This window comes from Gasterosteus aculeatus, chromosome 3, assembly GCF_964276395.1.
Source record: "Gasterosteus aculeatus chromosome 3, fGasAcu3.hap1.1, whole genome shotgun sequence".
NCBI lineage: Eukaryota > Metazoa > Chordata > Actinopteri > Perciformes > Gasterosteidae > Gasterosteus > Gasterosteus aculeatus.
Genome location: NC_135690.1, coordinates 7,655,922 through 7,678,844, shown reverse-complemented (window position 1 = coordinate 7,678,844; position 22,923 = coordinate 7,655,922). Strand labels below are relative to the sequence as shown.

At 46.0% G+C, this 22,923-nt stretch overlaps 2 protein-coding genes across 5 annotated transcripts; one reads left to right on the top strand and one right to left on the bottom strand.

Annotated features, from left to right (window-relative positions):
* Positions 1 to 4,199: 4,199 nt before the first annotated feature.
* Positions 4,200 to 14,443, bottom strand: LOC120816269 (ATP-dependent DNA helicase Q4). 4 transcript variants are annotated; one of them, XM_078099425.1, is made up of 30 exons: positions 14,060 to 14,443; positions 13,820 to 13,933; positions 13,566 to 13,599; positions 13,351 to 13,466; positions 13,095 to 13,241; positions 12,805 to 12,956; positions 12,483 to 12,613; positions 11,530 to 12,404; positions 11,365 to 11,447; positions 11,187 to 11,286; positions 10,807 to 10,972; positions 10,429 to 10,539; positions 9,965 to 10,132; positions 9,773 to 9,865; positions 9,543 to 9,679; positions 9,251 to 9,334; positions 8,746 to 8,934; positions 8,342 to 8,524; positions 7,996 to 8,197; positions 7,669 to 7,862; positions 7,384 to 7,467; positions 6,859 to 7,005; positions 6,594 to 6,713; positions 6,218 to 6,488; positions 5,992 to 6,121; positions 5,728 to 5,888; positions 5,322 to 5,499; positions 5,070 to 5,223; positions 4,871 to 4,979; positions 4,200 to 4,555 (listed from the first exon to the last, which is right to left on the bottom strand). In XM_078099425.1, the coding sequence occupies exons 2-30, from the start codon at positions 13,901 to 13,903 to the stop codon at positions 4,434 to 4,436; spliced, it is 4,725 nt and encodes a 1,574-aa protein (XP_077955551.1). In that variant the 5' UTR covers positions 13,904 to 13,933; positions 14,060 to 14,443; the 3' UTR covers positions 4,200 to 4,433. The 4 variants fall into 4 exon arrangements, with proteins under 4 accessions (XP_077955551.1, XP_077955552.1, XP_077955554.1 ...); XM_078099426.1 differs by having other exon boundaries at positions 12,501 to 12,613; XM_078099428.1 differs by lacking the exon at positions 13,095 to 13,241 and having other exon boundaries at positions 12,501 to 12,613.
* Positions 14,444 to 15,613: 1,170 nt separating this feature from the next.
* On the top strand, positions 15,614 to 22,571 carry LOC144405487 (uncharacterized). Its single transcript, XM_078098913.1, has 2 exons — positions 15,614 to 15,679; positions 19,397 to 22,571. The coding sequence occupies exons 1-2, from the start codon at positions 15,614 to 15,616 to the stop codon at positions 20,642 to 20,644; spliced, it is 1,314 nt and encodes a 437-aa protein (XP_077955039.1). The 3' UTR covers positions 20,645 to 22,571.
* The last annotated feature ends 352 nt before the right edge of the window (positions 22,572 to 22,923 follow it).

Sequence of the window (22,923 nt, the reverse complement as noted above, 5' to 3'; positions counted from 1 at the left end):
TTCACACACTGTTCAACGACTGTTCCGCGACTGTCTCACAGACTGTCTCACGACTGTCTTACAGACTTCTTACAGACTGTCTCACGACTGTCCCACAACTGTCTCACGACTATCTTAGACTGTCTCACAGACTGTTCAACGACTGTTCCGCGACTGTCTCACAGACTGTCTCACGACTGTCTTACAGACTTCTCACAGACTGTTTCAAGACTCTCACAGTCTTACAGACTTCTCACAGACTGTCTCACGACCGTCCCACAACTGTCCCACGACTGTCTTACAAACTTCTCAGTGACTTTTTCACGACTTTTTACAGACTGTTCCAACACAGTCTTACAGACTTCTCACAGACTGTTCCACGACTGTCTCACAGACTGTTCAACGACTGTTCCGCGACTGTCTCACAGACTGTCTTACAGACTTCTCACAGACTGTCTCACGACTGTCCCACAACTGTCTCACGATTGTCTTACAAACTTCTCAAAAACTGTTCCACGATTGTCACAGACTGTCTTACAGACTTCTCACAGACTGTCTCACGACCGTCCCACAACTGCCCCACGACTGTCTTACAAACTTCTCAGTGACTTTTTCACGACTGTCTTACAGACTTTTCACAGACTGTTCCACGGCTGTTTCACACACTGTCCCACCGACTGTCTTACAGACTTCTCACAGACTGTTCCACGACTGTCTCACAGACTGTGTCAGGCATTGGATTTATACGGTTCTTTCCTCTCCTAAAGACTCTAAAGGCTCGGCCCACGCGGCTGAAGAACTTGCAGACGCAGGTTCTCTTTGAATGCCTCATGTGATCCTTGATGATGGAGATGATGCAATCTTCAACTTCCACGTCCCCCAATATCAAGCAGAGCAGTATATCTGCCCTGCCGCCCTTCATCTTGTACAGCTTCCTGTAAATCTTCTCGTCCAAGTTCTTGTGGGATTTTAGTTTGACATGAAAGTCCAGTTCCTTTACTTCGGACAAAATCTTTCCAACCAGACACTGAATGATGACCCTGAGTTGACTGGTACAACTTTCAGTATTGAAGTTACATGCTAACTCCCAAACCAGATTCTCTATGATCGACTCAATATAACGCTTTTTTCTTTCCTGCCCTGTGTTATCCTGTGCAGATTGTACAGGAGAGTTTGGAGGAACGCTGCTCTGGTGGTCGACCAACAACTGTGGTGAACAAAGCTCTTTTAACGGAACTTCTGAACTTTGTGAATTTGTGGCCTCATCATTACTCGTAGATGAAATTATCTTTAAAACCAGTGCTTTAGAGATAATTTCATCAACCATCCTGAGACCCTGATCGTTGTTGAATAAATTCAACATGTTCATAAAGATATATACTTCTTCTAAAATCTCTTCATCCATCTTGTTTTCCTCGACAACATCCAGTTGTGTCATCTGAATCCTTTTGGAGAGGTCATCTTTCAGACGTGTTGCCATTGCACAGGTTTCCAAAACATAGTCGTGAGTTTCATGCTTTCGTTCATTGTTAGCCCACTTCACCAGGTCTGACACAAAGGGTTGTATATCACCCATCAATATGGGGGAGTATTCTTCGTCCTTCCTGAAGTTTTCCTGAATTTGATCCAGTATGTGATTCAGCCATGTTTCAATGAAGCACCCGGTATAAAACTTCTCGAGATTGGCACATTGAAATACACCTGTCTCTAACATCTCATATAGTTTTTCACAAACGTCCCAGGGAACCTGTGCTCTGAAGAAGCTGTGGAAATGTCTTTTCGGCGTGTCATCCAATAAAGGATCCATTTTCTCGTTCAACTCCCTCAGAATGAATGCTTCTATAGATTGAGCTCTTTCTGACCGAGTCTGGCAGCTTGATGGGACATAGTCTGGAGCCTTTGATTTCTCAACACCATCTTGGTTGACTGGCACCAGCTCTTTGTTCAAAGCCATTCTCTTTCTTCGTACCCGAAATATGGACGTCTGTTTCATCTTTGCAGTGAACTCCCACAACATTATGCAGGCAAATGTAACCATCATCTTGAGTTGTTCATGGGGAACGATGTGCTCTAGGTGAAAAGTATGTTTCTCATTTTCGTAAAAACTCCTGGCATTTCTTAAAACCTCTGTAAGTATCATGTCATTCAAGCATTTTGAGCTTGTAGACTCGACGTTGTCTTCAACTTGCAGAATATCTTTGAAACTTTGAGTCAACATCTCATCTAGAAATTGACTTTCAGTGAATGGCTTCAAATTGCCAGTCCTCACTAAACAGTTGAGGCATTCTTTGGATAACGCTCTTATTATATCCATAAGCAGTTTTGTCAACATCATTTCAATGGACACATCTGAGATGCATTTCTCCAAGTTGTTCCACTGATTCTCTCTCATCCTGTATGAAAAGCACTCGATCATTGACATTATGCTCCATTTTAAGTCATCCTTTGATGTCTCTTTCCAATTAGGTTTGCACATCCATACACAGCAGGACCTGAACACATCCATGACTGCTTCCAATGCGTTGCAATGCAAAATGATCTGATCATGAAACTGGTCTCAGAGATCAAAGGAATCGACCAACGTCATGCGTGGCGTCATAGCAGCGGTTGCTAGGCGACGGCTGAACGACTGACGTCATGTCTGAGCGATTATCGTCGTTACTAAAGAACGTCTCGGCCATGAAAAGACTGATGTGCACATCGCGATTGAAGCTTTCTCAGTAGGGCCGAGTGCGAAAAGTGGTAGTTTGCGGAGATCGGTGGTCGGATCCTTTGTCAGATCGGCATAAGCCGATCTCAGTTGGGTATTAGCGACATGCAAATACTATGTGACGTTAAATGAGTATCTTCGTGACCGTGGGTTTGCCGTACATGTTTTTTTTCTAACTTTATTGACAATCTCGCAGATCACAGCGACTTGCAAGTAGCGCAGCGTCTTAGAGAAAGTGATGTGCGTCTTAATGCGCGGCTTCACAAAGGGATTCTGTATTTATTGAGTCTGAAACGAGTCATTTGACCAATGTTTTGATAACTGACCGAAGCCAGCGGACAGAGAGCACCCGCAGACTGACTACTACCCCCCCAAATCAAAAGGCACCTTCCTATGATATTATAGGAACATGGCAAAAACAGCTGAGACATGCAGACACGCGGAGAGGACGGAAAAGCATATATTTTGCGCAGATTTCTTCATTTACAAATACTACCGGGTACATAATCCATGTTTCAAAAACACAAATATTGACTACAGTATATGTAAAATGTTTTTTTAATATAAACTAAAACTGTAAATGTTTTGGTGGGGCCACGCGCCATTGACCTCAATGGACCAGCCGCCACTGGTTCCAACTCTACTCCACATGATCAGATCCTCCAATTTACACATGTTTGATGAGACTCTGGCCCTGAAGACATGTAACGCGGAATCAAAGTCATAGTGCCACCTACTGGTAACAGGAAGGCACATGTTCTAGTGTCCAGTAAACAATGAAGGTGACATATCGAGAGCCTTTCAATTTCTAAAATGGTAGATCAGAATGTCCTGTTTATCACCGAGTCACACCTTGGGGAGGTGTACTCTCTGCCTGAAGTGGAATTATCATGTAACTATTGATTGTTTTCTTTTAAATCTAATCTGAAATTGTCCAGAAGTAGTCCCATGAAAGATTTTGAAGGTTTGAAGTTGGCTCATGTATGGTATTTTGGTATTTTGAGAGGCTTTAACTTTGAAATGGTACATCAGAATGTCCAGGTTATACCAAAGTGACACCTTGGGGATGTGTACTCTCCATCTGAAGAGAAATGATCATGAAACTATTGATTGTTTCCTTTTAAATCTAATCAGAAATTGATTAGAAGTTGGCTGGTGAATGAGATTGAAGAGAAAGTTTGGTAATGTATGACAATTTGCGTCGCTCCACACGGTTAACGGCGACTGACTGCGCAGGAGTTCTTTTCTAGCCGTCCGGCCAGTGGCCCAACGTGGGGAGTAGCGAGGACCCGTCCAACGCTGCTTGCAGCTTTAGTTCATTTAATCCACAATTAATTAGTTTACAGTTCTATTTTTACTTCCTCCTATGAGTTCCTTTCTGGGTCAAGACCTCTGAGGTTTGAGCTCATGTACTAATAAAACAAGATAAGAGCTTTTCATCTAAGCAATACAGGAGATATTTCTATATAAATTACTACATAAATAAATAATAAATGTAAAAAGGCCAAGCTAAAAAACAGAATAACATTTTATTTAATTACAGTCTTTAAAGAAAAACAAATGTATATTATTAGTATCAAAATCTAACATTGTACAAAACATAGATTGAACATGATTTAATAAAATTGTTACGAGGGTGAAAGTTTTTAACCTATTAAATCCATCAAGACCAGACTGAAGAGTACAAGTGAGGGAGTGAGTGAATGAGGCAGGAGTGCAGACATGTGGATCTGCATCCCGTCGCTCACTTGAAGCGAATGATCTCCTCAGTGGACAGTCGGATGAGCTGGTTGAAGTCGAACTGGATGTACTTCCTCCAGTAGCGTCGGTCCCTGCCGTAGGTTTGAGCTGGGTAACAAGGACTGGCTGAAACAGAGATGGTGCATCGACCTACTTGAAACACACACGTGGATCCACACAGGACAACCTGCTGCTGGTTTAACAGAAATCATCTTACTGCTACAATTTATAAGATATTCGGCTCCGTCAATCACATTGCCACGCTCACAATTTATTCATTGATCCTCTACCTCCCTCTAGAGGGCTTGAGGTGCAGAGCTGTTATAGAGCAAAGCGTCTCTTTGAGCTCATCGAAATGATGCAGTCTGCAGTTGCCTGTGAGCCAGAGTTAAGCCTGTTTCGCCCTTACGCATACGTACTGTGAGCGCCGTGTGCCCTCACCTATGCCGTGCAAGATCCTAGCGACAGCTCTCCCAGAAAACTTCTCATCACTTCGGTAGGAGAGAAAACTCCTGATGTCCGCTCTGATCTGGTTCTCCCAGTCCGTCAACTGAAGAAACACGCAAACGCACAAGTAAACTACGTCATTGAGGACAGAATTTAAACTGTTGACTCCGGATAGCCACCGAGTGCGTTTGACCTTGTATTTGTCGAGCTCCTCGATGTCCACTGCTGCGAGCGCGACACCTTGGTCTCGCCTCTTGTCGAAGTACTCCGAGAGAAGGCCCTTCAGCTGGCGACTGCGACTCTCATCCAGATCTTCAAGACAGGACTCTGCACTTTTGAAGGCGACGCTGCAACACGACGCACACGCAAAAGTTACACATGGACACCAGGCAATGAAGCGATTGAGAAATTGCATTTAACGATGCATTAAACCGACGCTGTGTACCTCCTGAAGGCCTTGAAGCAGGCAGTCAGCTGGTAAAGCTGCGTTCTCTCTTGGTTCAGCACTCGATTATGGAGGAATTGACAGACTCTGTCCATCTCCTTGTCGCTGAGGTCGCCAAAGGACCGGAAGTAGAACGATAGGGAGGACATTTCAACGTGGACTCCGCTGCGTCCGCCAACTGAACCAGAAACGTTAATGATTCTCCGGTAAGTGGCTCTATTTGGCTTAATTTATACAGTACAGAACATGCAGGAACGTGGTCCAAGAGGACAGCTTGAACACAACCAGTCCAACTGCACCAGTATGATTAACCACAGTGGGACATTTCATTCAAACTATGCCCTGATTTTCCTGCTGTGTTTCCATTTGTGCGAATATTTCCTGTTGTTTTAGTGCATTCACATACCACTGCTCAACTGCAGCTGTCTGACTCCTCTCTTCACCAGAGGAAGCTGCCACCCCATAGTGTCCGCCACCTCGACCACATCGAACTCCAGCTGATCCAGGGTCTCCACCCGCTCGCCTGCCATCCGCTTTCTGGCCAACACCACGGCAATCGGGTGGCAACTGGTGAACCGGTTGAACAGCGCATGTCATGTAAACTGCGCATTTATGCGTCTTTTCAGGGGCCTGTGGAAGAGCATCCTTCCCAAAAACAGAGTTGTCCTACATTTTTGTGATTTTCTGGAGCTGTCTCGGTCCACCGTAGCAGCTGACTTTACACACAGAAAGCGTCGGGTGGAGAAGTTCGACAAAGCGCTGGGGATGCAGCTCCAGGTAGCAGAGCAGCGTTTCTACACCTAAAACGAATGTGTTGAATGAGTCCGTAGGTCAACACCACTCGTTTTGCGCTTTATGTTGATGGTGCGTGCCCTTCTGTGGCCTCCCCCACTCACCTTCCTCTGTGATGTCCAGAGCCTCCACGGTTTCCTGAATGGGAATCGCTCTCTCGTGCGTGTGACACACCCGCTCTCTGGGCCAATCGCTGCTTTCCTCTTCCTGGTCCCTTCGCCAACCGGCAGCTTCTTCCGCCTCCACGTCCGTGCGCCGCGTGGAACCGGCAGCTTTTTGTTCAGCGGTCTGCTCTTTCTTCTTCTCCCCTTGGTCACCTCCATCCTCTCGCTGGCCCTCGGGGGACGTTCCCGCTGCATCGGTGTGCGACGACTCCTTGCAGTTAAAACAACGTCACGTTATTTGGGTTTGTTTAAAAAAAAAAAAAAAAATCAGTTTACTGCATTTCAATGGTCTTTTGTTGGGTGAAAGAAGAAGGACCTGCGCGGTAGAGAGTGCCGGAGTGTCTGTGTGTACTGTGTGCTGCTGAGTGTGAGCATACAGGCTGCTCTCCTGATCACACGCGTCCATCATCTCCATCAGCTCTGAATCTTCGATGTCCTTCACACAAAGACAGTTTAGTTTTATTGTTTTACTGCCACAACGTATTGAACAATATTTAAACCAAACACACACACACACACACACACACACACACACACACACACACACACACACACACACACACACACAGAGGGGAAGTTACCTTTTCTAGTTCAAGTTGTTCTTGCTGTTTCTTGTGTATCTGTTTACATTTACACGGAGGGAAAACTTTCTGGACCAGTTTCTTAACTGTGTAGTAGTCCACTGTGTCCGCATAGATGTGGCGCCGGAGCTCATGGAGGTCCCCACCCTACGGACACACAAAGCGTTTATACCCAAAATATGCTGAGCCTTGCAGGTGACGGCCCTAAAGAAGACCACCGAGCCACGACGGGAGAGAATTCAGTTGAATTATAGATGAATACATTTGTCTCATTTTATACTGTTATGTGTGACAAATTATACTGTTTGTATGAGGAAGACAGAAAGGATGCGGCACAGAAAAGAAGATCATAGCCTTTGTGAAATATAGCTGACATAATATAACTAATACCTACGGAAAAAGTTCAAAACAAGGTATTAGTGTTTAGTGTTACACAATGCATGCTTTACATGACGAAACAAATTGGAGTTTTTATTACAGTGAATGGGTTGACTACAAATAGTCAGATAATTCAATTAGTCTCACCTCAGGGTCCAGGAACAGGTGACAGTGTGCTGGATCTCCGTCTCTTCCCGCCCTCCCGATCTCCTGGACATAGCTCTCAAAACTCTGAAAGAGTCAAACAGTTACCACCACTAAAGGAAACAACCTATTGTTTCAAGTTTATTAAATGGACATTTTAACATCTACCAGAGCAGAAAAACTAGGCAAATTCCATCTGTGTTTTATGTTTTCTCTTGTTAACAAACCTGCCGCCGTTACACGTCAAATCTCCGTTGCGATGACAACGTTTCTCTTTGCTCTACCCACCTTAGGCATGTTGTAGTGGATGATGCCGCGGACGTCAGATTTATCGAGGCCCATGCCAAACGCCACGGTGGCCACCACGAGCCGTAGCTCCCCGCACATGAAGTTGTTCTGGACGCGACGGCGCTCCGACGCCGACAAGCCGGCGTGGTACGACTCCGCCTGCCACTTCAGCGGCTTACGGATCTTCTTCCTCGCTAGACGCAGAAACGCGGTGCAGCAAGACAGGGACGTTGAGTCAAAGTGCGGGAGGTTACAAACGATCGGGTCAAGTAAATGCTTTCAGACGGACGGTAAAGGCGTCAAAGACACGAATCATTGGGCCTTTACCCAGATCTTTCTTCCTCTGTCCTAAGGGGTTGTGTAGCGTCTGACCGCCGCTGTTGGTTTCTTTGTTTTCTTTCACCAGCACTCCGTTCAGGCAGGTCCGCAGCAGCGCCGCCACACGGGTCGTCTCCTGTCTTCTGGTGCAGTAGACGATGACGGAGTCCAGGCAACCAAAACGATCGCCCTTCAACAAAGACACCAGAGCCTACAAAGACGAGCATGGGGGGGGGAGAAAGGTCAGGAAGGTAGTGATTGTACGCTACACATTTACAGAGGTCAAAGTTTATTCCAACCCAGTGCGACTTTCATGTGCCTCCTGTCGCGCGGGGACACATGCCACTCATCACACCTGATCTTTTTCTCTGTCCATGGACACGGACAGCTGCAGGTTGGGAGGCACAGCTGCGGATCGCACCGCAATGCCGTCTTGATCGGTGATGTCCAGGTGTCGTGCGATGTCCATAGCGGTGGACAGTGTGGCCGTGGCCGTGAGTCCCAGCAAGCACTGCACTCCCAACCGCTCCCTCAGGACCTACGAACACAAAGACAAGGTGCAGCTTTTAGGACAGTTTGCATCATCTGGTAAGGAAGCAGATGGATGAAAACCCCACAGGCACCTCAGAATAACCTCAGTTATAAAGACATATTTTTCTTAATATCTAGTGTTCTAACCTTGAAAAGCCCCTCTGAGATTTATAAACACCACAATACTCTTTTTTTTTTTTACACTAAAGACTTAAGCCATTAACCCACCTCACAGAGTCTGAGGTAGCACGGTCTGAAGTTGTGAGACCACTCAGAGACACAATGAGCTTCGTCTATACAGGCGAAGGACACAGGAGGGAGCTCCTGAGCCGAGGGCAGACAGCCTGAACCTGAACCGCCTCCACCAACCAGTGCCTCTGGAGAGAGGAGCAACACACACACCTGGCCTGACTTCACCTGCAGAAACAAAGGAAGGACACATTATAGGCAGAAAATACTACCAAACACATTAATAACACATGGCAGTTTACGATTTCTCTGTGCATTGCTGTACTATTGAAATGCTGCTGGATAAATTACAGAAAATAAATACTATTTTTAGGGCTCTTTTTACATTAAATCTCTAAACAGACGTTCAGATGGCTTTTGATTCTAGATTTGAAATTGAGAAATAACTTTTCACTCTTTGAGACACGCAGGAAGATGTTGGAGTTCAACACCTACAAATGTCCATATTCCGCCGACTCTGAAGTCTCGCTGCTTTGTCTGTTACCTTTTCTATGGCAGCTTCTCTCTGTTTCATCGTCATGTTGGAGTGGATGCAGGCCGCCTTCAGATTGTCTGGAAGGCCAGACAACTACACACACACACACACACACACACACACACACACACACACACACACACACACACACACACACACACACACACACACACACACACACACACACAGGACACACACAGGACACATTAGTTGACAGCATCACTGCTCAAAATGAGAGAGAATCCTCTCAGTTTGTGTGAAGTCTTTTCGTTTGTGCGACAGAGAGAAGGTGACCGACTACCTGGTCGTCCATGAGGGAGACCAGAGGTGAAATGACCAAAGCGATGCTTTTCGATCTCTTAGCGAACAGGAAGGCTGGGAGCTGATAGCACAACGATTTACCCATCCCCGTTGACAACACTACGAGGGTAGAGAGACCTGCAGGAACAAGAGAGCGAGAGAGACAAACATGAACAGAAGTTATAGGGGTACAGATGTGTCTGTTTGTATACGAGAGAGAGCAGTGAATACCTGACAGGATCCTCATGATGGCTTCCTCCTGTCCCGGTCTGAAGGACTGATAGCCAATTTCTGTCAGAGCTGCGTAAACCTCAGCGGGGGTTTCTAAAACAAATTCAAGGAAAACCTTCATCTTTGAGCAAATGTACAGTTTGGCCCATTTGCACCCTGCTCTTCACCGTAAGCATGAAAAAGAGGCGTTACCCTGGACTTTGCCATCGTCTGTAAGAGGATAAAGCGGTTCCATCGGTGGCGGAGGGGCGGGGCGCTCGTATTCGGGACGGATGACATTCAGCAACACCTCGTCTTTGTGCTCACTGTCCACCTCCGTTTCTTTGTGCGGCTGCTCCTCTGTGATACTGGGAGACGCCGCTGGAACACACGGAAAAAACATACTCATAAACATCTGTGATACGGCAACAAATACTATATTCAATTATTATCTTGTTCGGTCGAAATTGTGCGCTGTTGTATAGCTTACTATAGCCAAATGTTGACGTAAACCTAACAAATTGCTGAATTTTGAGTGGTTGATTTATGTTGCATTAAATATTCTTGGACATTTGTAACAACATATGATGTTGTTTATCGAACAAGACAAACCTTCATCTCAAGGAGTTGGGATCAGAAAGCAGAATGCTCAGTAACATTAAGTTCAACGGGCGCACCGTGTGGCCGAGGTTGTAGCGTGCCGGTTGCCCTGGCAACCTCTTCCAGTGTGGGCAGTTCAAACGGCTCCTCCTCGGCAGGCTGGTCCTCGGCAACAGGAGTGGGAGGGGCTGCGAAACAGATGTGATCAACACATGCGATCCAGAGGTGATATTATGCTGCCCTCAGCATGGCGTGTTCCTGGCGTGTTCAGCTTGCTGTGTGCATTTAGTGGTCTGATCACGTTTTCAATATGCTCTAGTTGACGAAATGAATAATAGGTTAATGAACAAAAAACCTGTTTCAGGGAACCCGATGTCTAACTGCAGCTGCTTTGAGTTTTTATTTTGTCTGCCAAACCAGCAGAACTAAAAGAGTCTTTGTTTCCTTTGTGTTACCTGGTCCCTTGCAGTCCATAGACCAGTGTCCGGTCCCTCCACACTTGAAACAGGTGTCTCCCTGTCGACTGATCCCCCCTCTGAATCCACCCCTCCGTCCTCTGCCAAAAAAACCTCCGCCTCCACCAAAGGGTTCGCCTTTCAGCTGGAACTTCTGCATGTACATCTGAAATACACAGAAACTATTTATGACAACACATTTGTGTGACACCTCAGAGAAACTGCTGCTTTAGATTTCCTTGACGAATCTCAAATTCTTCAAAAAGGACATTGTGTTAAGGCTTAAACAAAGCTGATTTAAGACAAGGAAATACACAACGCAATGGCATTCATGACCTTTCTAATCATTACGGATCCATCCGAGACACATCAAAACGTACCTGCTTCCGTAGACCTGCACCTCTGACGGCGTATCCTTTGACGTGAGACTTCTTCTTCAGATTGATCTTCACAAAGTTACCCTCTAAGCCTTTCTTGCCGCTGTACAAAAGAAAGGATTGTTTGTACACAGAATACAAATCAAAGATGCTTTCCAGCGGGACGGGTTCTGGCCCTCACCTGGCTTTGACCGGCGGAGTGCGATACGTTGTCCTGGCTGCATATTCCTCCTCTATCTCTCCTAACAAGTTCTCGTGAGGAACCTTGAGAGGAGTAAGAACGTGTTTAACTCACCTCGCACAGCATTCACACTGTGTAAAGATGAATACAAACTAACTAACCAACCTTTTTTGGTTCTTTGGTTTCTTTCTTTTCCTCTTCCTCCTCATCTTCGTCTCCCTTTTTCTTGGCTCTCCTTTTCTTCCCGCCTGCATGAACTGGCCTTGGGTTTATATTGGAGCTCTCCTCTGTCTTTTTGACATTTCTACGCCTCTTCTTCACTCCTCCCTCCTCTGCCGTGTCTCCCTCCTCTTTCTCCCCCTCTCTCTGCCTTTTTCTTCCCTTCTTTTTGGTATCTTTGGATCTGTTACTAGTTTTATTGTCGTCTTCTGCCGTTAAAGGGGGCGTCAATTCTTTCTCCATATATTCACCTCCCTTCCTTTTTGCCTTTTCTTCCCCTCCTCCTTCTCCTCGTTTTTTTCCAGTGCTTTGATGAGAAGATGTCGCCGCACAGACTGTTTCTTCACTTGTGATGCCCTTAAACGCTTTGTCACTTTCCAAGTCTTTCACCGCTCTTCTTATTACCTCTGCATCCTTTTCTTGTCCCTCCACTTTGTCATCCGTTTGTATTTTTCCTTCAGTTTCTCTTCCACCTTCTCCCTCACCTCCGTTCTCTTGCTCGACCTCCTGGTTTCCTGCTCCGGGCTTCACCTCAGCTCCCATCTCTCCAAACACCTGACACCTCTCCAGCCACTTCCTGTCAACAAAACTCAGTCTGCTGGCGGGAGAGGACTTTCCTCCCAGGCCACTTACTCCAATTCCTCTTCTGCAACCTCCAAGAACCTGGGCGCTTCCTCTCAAGCTCATCAAAGTTCCAACAGCCGTCTCGCCAACGCCCTTATGTGGCGTTCCTGAAGTTTCATCGGCTCGTCTTGAACTTCCTGCACCGGGTGAAGAAGATACCGACGACAACAAGGCAGAAGGTCTGGCCGGAGAGGGAGCTGGACAAGGGACATTTGGATTTTGTGAACCAATAACTTTACTAGTACTACTTTCAATACTTATATTATTTGTCGTACCACAACCGCTGGCAGCACCTGCAAGTTCTTCACTGGAATCTCTAAGAGGTTCAAATGGTTGAAATGACTCTTCAGGCTCCACTTTCTGGGGCGTCTTGGAAACCAGGGACCGCAGGCCACTGGTCAATCTTCTGTAAACATAAACAGAAAACATTTTTCGGTCATTCTATTCTATTCTTAGATGTCCCCAGGGACTAGGGAATGTATTTAATAAACTAAACAATGCTATCTTAATAAAATGGGGTTACATTTCTATCTGCAAATAATGCATGGCCGACAGGCAGCTAAGCTTCTTGCCTAATACCTTCTTGCATTTCATTACCTCGGTGTCAAAGGGCTGGATTTGGGGTTACAGGAAGCGATCAGTCCAGCTGCAGCAACAGAGCTGTTTGACTGTCCACGTTGTCCGTCTTTCACAGAGTTTAGAGGCAGCCGACCGGGACGGACAGGTTTCTTCAGTGAGAGAGGTCTCTCCTGCAATATCAAAATGAAACAAAGAGATTATCTTTACTCAGCCAGATCTCAGGTGAGGTGGCGGAGGTTCTTCATTGCGCTGCTCGCTCTCTTTTACCATCATGTGGCATGGTCCAGTTGTGTGCGTGTGTGTCTCACCTTGCAGAGTGTCGCCAGGTTGTTTTTAAGCTTTAAGCCGTAGTACTGGGCCGAAGCCATAAGACTGCCTCTGTCTTCAGGTGTCAATCGGGGAGAAGATGTAGGAAGTGAACCGCGGTTCAGATGGGAACCCCAACAGTCGGCCTCCTACGTGGAACAACAACAAGCCGATAGTGACGGACACATAAAACGAATTTGCCTTACTTCGTCTATGTTTGTTTATTTTTTACAATAAACACCTGGAGTCACAAACTACCTTCTGGACAGTTTTGATCCCAGCTGTAGATGTGCTCTGCTCCGCTCGACCGCTGGCTCCGTCAGTGCTGCCGTTTTCTTTGGCTTCTTTCAAACCGCGGTATTCTTTATACAGCTCTGCAATTGAGACACACCGAGCATCGTGCGTTATACTTATACTCTATTCTAGAGACGGACTTCTCTTTGTTGGTGTTGAAAATGATTAATTCTACTCACTTCTTGTCTCCTCTGGAGCTTGGTCAATGTCCTCCTGGAAATGAAAGTCACATGTTATTGAACAAGAGGAAACTAACTAACAACAACGGTCTCTGTAGCAGTATGTGGCATGTCTTGTGGAACAGAACAACAACCAAACCCAAATAATAAAGAATAAAAAAGACAAGCCATTTATACAAAATGCGTCATCGTTCTATAGACACGGACTGACATTACCTTGCTCTGATTCTCGTCTAACGTTTAGTTTAAATTACCTTGTTTGGTTTCCTCTGGTGGTCTTTAACAAACCTCTGCTCCCAGCTTTTCAGCTGAAGCTTCACCTCGTTGTATCGATCCATGGTTAACAGGGTCAATGACTCAAGGTGAATCTGTCACATTTAAATAACATTAATGTTAACTTGAATTAACTAGTTTACATCTTTAGTATTGACATATAGAGAAGACATATCAAGCGAAAGCTTAATCAAGTTATTGCAACACGATAGTTGCCTGACCTTAACAATGAAACATTAGTTTAGTTTCGCTACTGAATTAGTCCGTAACCATCATGATAGAAACATCCATCGAAGTGCTTTCTTCTGCAGTGTGTGTTGTTTACGATTTTTCCCGCGCCGGAAGGTGACAGTTTGTTGCCAGGTTACTTCTTGTATCCCCCATTCTCATAAGCAATAGGTTTCCGTTTTTACATGGGACTTAATTAAGGCGAAGAACTGTATTGTCGAGGAAAACATAAAGACAACCAACGCTTTTGATACACTAGTCTGTATTATAGTTGTGAATCGCCAGAATTTCCAATACATCCCTTTAAGTCTGGTTTATGCAGAAGGGTGGAGCTTGAGCTGATCAGGCTCCACTTGCTTCCGGATCCACTGCGCGCCTGTTCTTAAAGGGACAGGGACGAGATACTTACTGCAAACAGCCACACTTTCAACATTGCACATTTTAGTCCACTGCATTGATTTGATCACTTTAATTGTTTCACAGATAAGTAAAAATAAAAAAAGCAGTATAAGTGGTATTATAGGTTTAGACAAAACTTGAGCCAACCTCTCCATTGACATGCTGTACAGCACTTACAAGGTTTGGATATTAATATTCAAAGAAAGTTTAATGTCTCTGGTGTTGTTTTGTTGCTAGTAAGTCAATGTTCAAAAATATTTAAAAAAATACATCAATCACTACATGTATAACTGTCTGGGAATGATCTCCACACTCTTTTGAGACGTTAAGACCCATCAATTTATTGGTAGTCTCTGACTATCCAGCATTCTTGTGAGCTTCCATTGCAATGTGCATGACGGCCTTAGAGTGGAGAACTTAGTTGACCAAAAAGAGAATCCTGTTTAGTTCCATTTTCTTCTGTTTCAAACTACCAATGCACTTCTTTAAGCATTACAAAGCTCAGTAATCACATTTATCTAATCTCTATAGGCACCACTGGGTAATCGTGAATATCCCCATGCACACACTTAATACTCACCCGTGATGCCTCCACCAATTCCCCGGGTCGAACCAGCCTCTGGTGAATCATAGACTGCGTGCAGCTCGAATCCACCATCGCCTGATGTGTACGCCCCTGGATCCTTACTGGAACGCAGTGTGCCACTCCTGGACCGGGGGAGGATGTTGGAGTTCCCGGCAACTCGCACCGTCTGGCCCACCTCCATCAGTGGGCACTACCCGCTGGTAGTGTGCGGGCTGCCCGCACCTCCAACACTCCTGCCCTGACGGTTGAGGAGCCTAGGTCGGGGAGAGTGCCGGCCAGGCCTGAGGGATTGGTAACCCGTGACCCGCCACGACTGGCTGCTGGGACCTCCTTCGCGGCGTGTGGACTGGCTGTGCTGACGCGGTCGGCCGACCGCCCTCTCCCTGCCCGCCAGGATCAAGGTGGTCCTCAGCAAGGGTGACGGCGGCCTCCAGCGTAGCGGTACCCAGGCAGAGGTCCGAGGCGGCTGACCTTACAGGACCTGCTCCTGAAACAGCCTCCTGTGCTCCTCGGGGGAGAGCCCTAGCCGGTCCATGGTGGCCCTCTTTACGTCGGTATAAACATGCCTGGTCCCGGGTGGCAGACCCAGGGCGGCTGTCTGCGCCTCCCCGGTCAGGAGCAGCAACAGGTGGATCGTCTGCCGGCCATGCACACGCCTCCGCCATCGCCTCGAACATCCTGAGGTATGATTGCACCTCGTCCACTAGGGTCATCTTGTGCATCTGTCAGCGGGCAAGGTTTTTTTTTAAAAGTGTGTGTTGCCAACGCCATGTAGGTAAGGGCTAAGAGCCCGAGGAACTCGAAATAAATAATTAAAAACAAGGTTTGTTTGTTTGGGGGAGAGCAGTGGAACAATGACCCAAGAGGAGACAAGGGCAGAAATATTAATTTAACATTATTTATTTTAATACAATGATTAAAATATATAACAAAGCTAAAATAGTCCGTCCAAATTGATCACCACAGCAGAAGTCCTGCGCGTAATTAGTCCACCGGTACAGACGTCTTTGACTTCCAGCTGCCCTCTGCTGCGTCTGCTTCTGCTGGTGCTGCGTCTGCTTCTGCCTCTGCTCCTGCTGCTTGCATTCGCTCAAAACTGCAGTGTGTTCCTTTTCCCCTGCTCCTTCTCCTTCCTCCACAGTCCACAGCAAAGGAGCAGGAGAACATGGAGAGAATAGCCAATGGGACTGGGGAGAACATCTCTACAGCATAAGGAAAAAGTTCAACAAAATAAAATGACTCTTGTCATCCACAACCATTAATAGAGGTTTGAGCATCTCAAATATCAACTATTTCAAAACTAATGGCACATGAAACACTATCAGCATTCTAATAAACAATTGGATAACAGGTGATCTAATATCAAGCACATTGGAGGTGTTTTGAGTCCTTCAATCATATAGACCTCTGTACCTGTTTTCATGGCCTTCCGCCCTGCCACGTAGTGTGGGTGATGGGCTGTGACATTTTCCTCAGACAAGCTGTCTGCCTCAGACGGCTGGATAAGACGTGACTACAGATTTTGTCACACCTCCTCCTTCTTCTTCTTCTTCTTCTTCTTCTTCTTCTTCTTCTTCTTCTTCTTCTTCTTCTTCTTCTCCTTCTTCTTCTTCTTCTTCTTCTTCTTCTTCTTCTTCTTCTTCTTCTTCGTTCCACGATTGTCTCACAGACTCTCACGACTGTCCCACAACTGTCTCACGACTGTCTTACAGACTTCACACACTGTTCAACGACTGTTCCGCGACTGTCTCACAGACTGTCTCACGACTGTCTTACAGACTTCTTACAGACTGTCTCACGACTGTCCCACAACTGTCTCACGACTATCTTAGACTGTCTCACAGACTGTTCAACGACTGTTCCGCGACTGTCTCACAGACTGTCTCACGACTGTCTTACAGACTTCTCACAGACTGTTTCAAGACTCTCACAGTCTTACAGACTTCTCACAGACTGTCTCACGACCGTCCCACAACTGTCCCACGACTGTCTTACAAACTTCTCAGTGACTTTTTCACGACTTTTTACAGACTGTTCCAACACAGTCTTACAGACTTCTCACAGACTGTTCCACGACTGTCTCACAGACTGTTCAACGACTGTTCCGCGACTGTCTCACAGACTGTCTTACAGACTTCTCACAGACTGTCTCACGACTGTCCCACAACTGTCTCACGATTGTCTTACAGACTTCTCAAAAACTGTTCCACGATTGTCTCACAGACTGTCTTACAGACTTCTCACAGACTGTCTCACGACCGTCCCACAACTGCCCCACGACTGCCTTCTTCTTCTTCTTCTTCTTCTTCTTCTTCTTCTTCTTCTTCTTCTTCTTCTTCTTCTTCTTCTTCTTCTTCTTCTTCTTCTTCTTCTTCTTCTTCTTCTTCTTCTTCTTCTTCTTCTTCTTCTTCTTCTTCTTCTTCTTCTTCTTCTTCTTCTTCTTCTTCTTCTTCTTCTGCTTCACACCTGGGACACAACCCTGTGGGGTGCCGATGCTTTCTAGATATTATGGCAATCCACAAATCGTGATGGGAGAGCCTGTGATGAGGGGGGGAAGTGAGCGCAGCAGGAGAGCTGCAGCAGAAAGTCCCGGAGAGACTTTCGAGTTGTTTTACGAGTGTCTTAAAAGTGTCCTCCTAGTGTTTCACCATTGTTTTACCGGCGTTTTGTTGTTCAATTATATTGAGGTGTGGCTACGGCCGCGGACGCTGGGGAAGGGGTGTTTCTCTCGTTTTTTGTCATTTCCGTTGAGCCGGGTCATGTCTTACAGACTTCTCACAGACTGTTCTACGACTGTCTCACAGACTGTCTCACGACTGTCCCACAACTGTCTCACGACTGTCTTACAGACTGTCTCACGACTGTCCCACAACTGTCTCACGACTGTCTTAAAGACTTCTCACAGACTGTTCGACGACTGTCTCACAGATTGTCCCACGGCTGTCTCACGACTGTCTTACAGACTTCACACAGACTGTTCAACGACTGTTCCGCGACTGTCTCACAGACTGTCTCACGACTGTCTTACAGACTTCTCACAGACTGTCTCACGACTGTCTTACAGACTTCTCAAAAACGGTTCCACGATTGTCTCACAGACTCTCACGACTGTCCCACAACTGTCTCACGACTGTCTTACAGACTTCACACACTGTTCAACGACTGTTCCGCGACTGTCTCACAGACTGTCTCACGACTGTCTTACAGACTTCTTACAGACTGTCTCACGACTGTCCCACAACTGTCTCACGACTATCTTAGACTGTCTCACAGACTGTTCAACGACTGTTCCGCGACTGTCTCACAGACTGTCTCACGACTGTCTTACAGACTTCTCACAGACTGTTTCAAGACTCTCACAGTCTTACAGACTTCTCACAGACTGTCTCACGACCGTCCCACAACTGTCCCACGACTGTCTTACAAACTTCTCAGTGACTTTTTCACGACTTTTTACAGACTGTTCCAACACAGTCTTACAGACTTCTCACAGACTGTTCCACGACTGTCTCACAGACTGTTCAACGACTGTTCCGCGACTGTCTCACAGACTGTCTTACAGACTTCTCACAGACTGTCTCACGACTGTCCCACAACTGTCTCACGATTGTCTTACAGACTTCTCAAAAACTGTTCCACGATTGTCTCACAGACTGTCTTACAGACTTCTCACAGACTGTCTCACGACCGTCCCACAACTGCCCCACGACTTCTTCTTCTTCTTCTTCTTCTTCTTCTGCTTCACACCTGGGACACAACCCTGTGGGGTGCCGATGCTTTCTAGATATTATGGCAATCCACAAATCGTGATGGGAGAGCCTGTGATGAGGGGGGGAAGTGAGCGCAGCAGGAGAGCTGCAGCAGAAAGTCCCGGAGAGACTTTCGAGTTGTTTTACGAGTGTCTTAAAAGTGTCCTCCTAGTGTTTCACCATTGTTTTACCGGCGTTTTGTTGTTCAATTATATTGAGGTGTGGCTACGGCCGCGGACGCTGGGGAAGGGGTGTTTCTCTCGTTTTTTGTCATTTCCGTTGAGCCGGGTCATGTCTTACAGACTTCTCACAGACTGTTCTACGACTGTCTCACAGACTGTCTCACGACTGTCCCACAACTGTCTCACGACTGTCTTACAGACTGTCTCACGACTGTCCAACAACTGTCTCACGACTGTCTTAAAGACTTCTCACAGACTGTTCGACGACTGTCTCACAGATTGTCCCACGGCTGTCTCACGACTGTCTTACAGACTTCACACAGACTGTTCAACGACTGTTCCGCGACTGTCTCACAGACTGTCTCACGACTGTCTTACAGACTTCTCACAGACTGTCTCACGACTGTCTTACAGACTTCTCAAAAACGGTTCCACGATTGTCTCACAGACTCTCACGACTGTCCCACAACTGTCTCACGACTGTCTTACAGACTTCACACACTGTTCAACGACTGTTCCGCGACTGTCTCACAGACTGTCTCACGACTGTCTTACAGACTTCTTACAGACTGTCTCACGACTGTCCCACAACTGTCTCACGACTATCTTAGACTGTCTCACAGACTGTTCAACGACTGTTCCGCGACTGTCTCACAGACTGTCTCACGACTGTCTTACAGACTTCTCACAGACTGTTTCAAGACTCTCACAGTCTTACAGACTTCTCACAGACTGTCTCACGACCGTCCCACAACTGTCCCACGACTGTCTTACAAACTTCTCAGTGACTTTTTCACGACTTTTTACAGACTGTTCCAACACAGTCTTACAGACTTCTCACAGACTGTTCCACGACTGTCTCACAGACTGTTCAACGACTGTTCCGCGACTGTCTCACAGACTGTCTTACAGACTTCTCACAGACTGTCTCACGACTGTCCCACAACTGTCTCACGATTGTCTTACAGACTTCTCAAAAACTGTTCCACGATTGTCTCACAGACTGTCTTACAGACTTCTCACAGACTGTCTCACGACCGTCCCACAACTGCCCCACGACTGTCTTACAAACTTCTTCACACACTGTTCAACGACTGTTCCGCGACTGTCTCACAGACTGTCTCACGACTGTCTTACAGACTTCTTACAGACTGTCTCACGACTGTCCCACAACTGTCTCACGACTATCTTAGACTGTCTCACAGACTGTTCAACGACTGTTCCGCGACTGTCTCACAGACTGTCTCACGACTGTCTTACAGACTTCTCACAGACTGTTTCAAGACTCTCACAGTCTTACAGACTTCTCACAGACTGTCTCACGACCGTCCCACAACTGTCCCACGACTGTCTTACAAACTTCTCAGTGACTTTTTCACGACTTTTTACAGACTGTTCCAACACAGTCTTACAGACTTCTCACAGACTGTTCCACGACTGTCTCACAGACTGTTCAACGACTGTTCCGCGACTGTCTCACAGACTGTCTTACAGACTTCTCACAGACTGTCTCACGACTGTCCCACAACTGTCTCACGATTGTCTTACAAACTTCTCAAAAACTGTTCCACGATTGTCACAGACTGTCTTACAGACTTCTCACAGACTGTCTCACGACCGTCCCACAACTGCCCCACGACTGTCTTACAAACTTCTCAGTGACTTTTTCACGACTGTCTTACAGACTTTTCACAGACTGTTCCACGGCTGTTTCACACACTGTCCCACCGACTGTCTTACAGACTTCTCACAGACTGTTCCACGACTGTCTCACAGACTGTGTCAGGCATTGGATTTATACGGTTCTTTCCTCTCCTAAAGACTCTAAAGGCTCGGCCCACGCGGCTGAAGAACTTGCAGACGCAGGTTCTCTTTGAATGCCTCATGTGATCCTTGATGATGGAGATGATGCAATCTTCAACTTCCACGTCCCCCAATATCAAGCAGAGCAGTATATCTGCCCTGCCGCCCTTCATCTTGTACAGCTTCCTGTAAATCTTCTCGTCCAAGTTCTTGTGGGATTTTAGTTTGACATGAAAGTCCAGTTCCTTTACTACGGACAAAATCTTTCCAACCAGACACTGAATGATGACCCTGAGTTGACTGGTACAACTTTCAGTATTGAAGTTACATGCTAACTCCCAAACCAGATTCTCTATGATCGACTCAATATAACGCTTTTTTCTTTCCTGCCCTGTGTTATCCTGTGCAGATTGTACAGGAGAGTTTGGAGGAACGCTGCTCTGGTGGTCGACCAACAACTGTGGTGAACAAAGCTCTTTTAACGGAACTTCTGAACTTTGTGAATTTGTGGCCTCATCATTACTCGTAGATGAAATTATCTTTAAAACCAGTGCTTTAGAGATAATTTCATCAACCATCCTGAGACCCTGATCGTTGTTGAATAAATTCAACATGTTCATAAAGATATATACTTCTTCTAAAATCTCTTCATCCATCTTGTTTTCCTCGACAACATCCAGTTGTGTCATCTGAATCCTTTTGGAGAGGTCATCTTTCAGACGTGTTGCCATTGCACAGGTTTCCAAAACATAGTCGTGAGTTTCATGCTTTCGTTCATTGTTAGCCCACTTCACCAGGTCTGACACAAAGGGTTGTATATCACCCATCAATATGGGGGAGTATTCTTCGTCCTTCCTGAAGTTTTCCTGAATTTGATCCAGTATGTGATTCAGCCATGTTTCAATGAAGCACCCGGTATAAAACTTCTCGAGATTGGCACATTGAAATACACCTGTCTCTAACATCTCATATAGTTTTTCACAAACGTCCCAGGGAACCTGTGCTCTGAAGAAGCTGTGGAAATGTCTTTTCGGCGTGTCATCCAATAAAGGATCCATTTTCTCGTTCAACTCCCTCAGAATGAATGCTTCTATAGATTGAGCTCTTTCTGACCGAGTCTGGCAGCTTGATGGGACATAGTCTGGAGCCTTTGATTTCTCAACACCATCTTGGTTGACTGGCACCAGCTCTTTGTTCAAAGCCATTCTCTTTCTTCGTACCCGAAATATGGACGTCTGTTTCATCTTTGCAGTGAACTCCCACAACATTATGCAGGCAAATGTAACCATCATCTTGAGTTGTTCATGGGGAACGATGTGCTCTAGGTGAAAAGTATGTTTCTCATTTTCGTAAAAACTCCTGGCATTTCTTAAAACCTCTGTAAGTATCATGTCATTCAAGCATTTTGAGCTTGTAGACTCGACGTTGTCTTCAACTTGCAGAATATCTTTGAAACTTTGAGTCAACATCTCATCTAGAAATTGACTTTCAGTGAATGGCTTCAAATTGCCAGTCCTCACTAAACAGTTGAGGCATTCTTTGGATAACGCTCTTATTATATCCATAAGCAGTTTTGTCAACATCATTTCAATGGACACATCTGAGATGCATTTCTCCAAGTTGTTCCACTGATTCTCTCTCATCCTGTATGAAAAGCACTCGATCATTGACATTATGCTCCATTTTAAGTCATCCTTTGATGTCTCTTTCCAATTAGGTTTGCACATCCATACACAGCAGGACCTGAACACATCCATGACTGCTTCCAATGCGTTGCAATGCAAAATGATCTGATCATGAAACTGGTCTCAGAGATCAAAGGAATCGACCAACGTCATGCGTGGCGTCATAGCAGCGGTTGCTAGGCGACGGCTGAACGACTGACGTCATGTCTGAGCGATTATCGTCGTTACTAAAGAACGTCTCGGCCATGAAAAGACTGATGTGCACATCGCGATTGAAGCTTTCTCAGTAGGGCCGAGTGCGAAAAGTGGTAGTTTGCGGAGATCGGTGGTCGGATCCTTTGTCAGATCGGCATAAGCCGATCTCAGTTGGGTATTAGCGACATGCAAATACTATGTGACGTTAAATGAGTATCTTCGTGACCGTGGGTTTGCCGTACATGTTTTTTTTCTAAC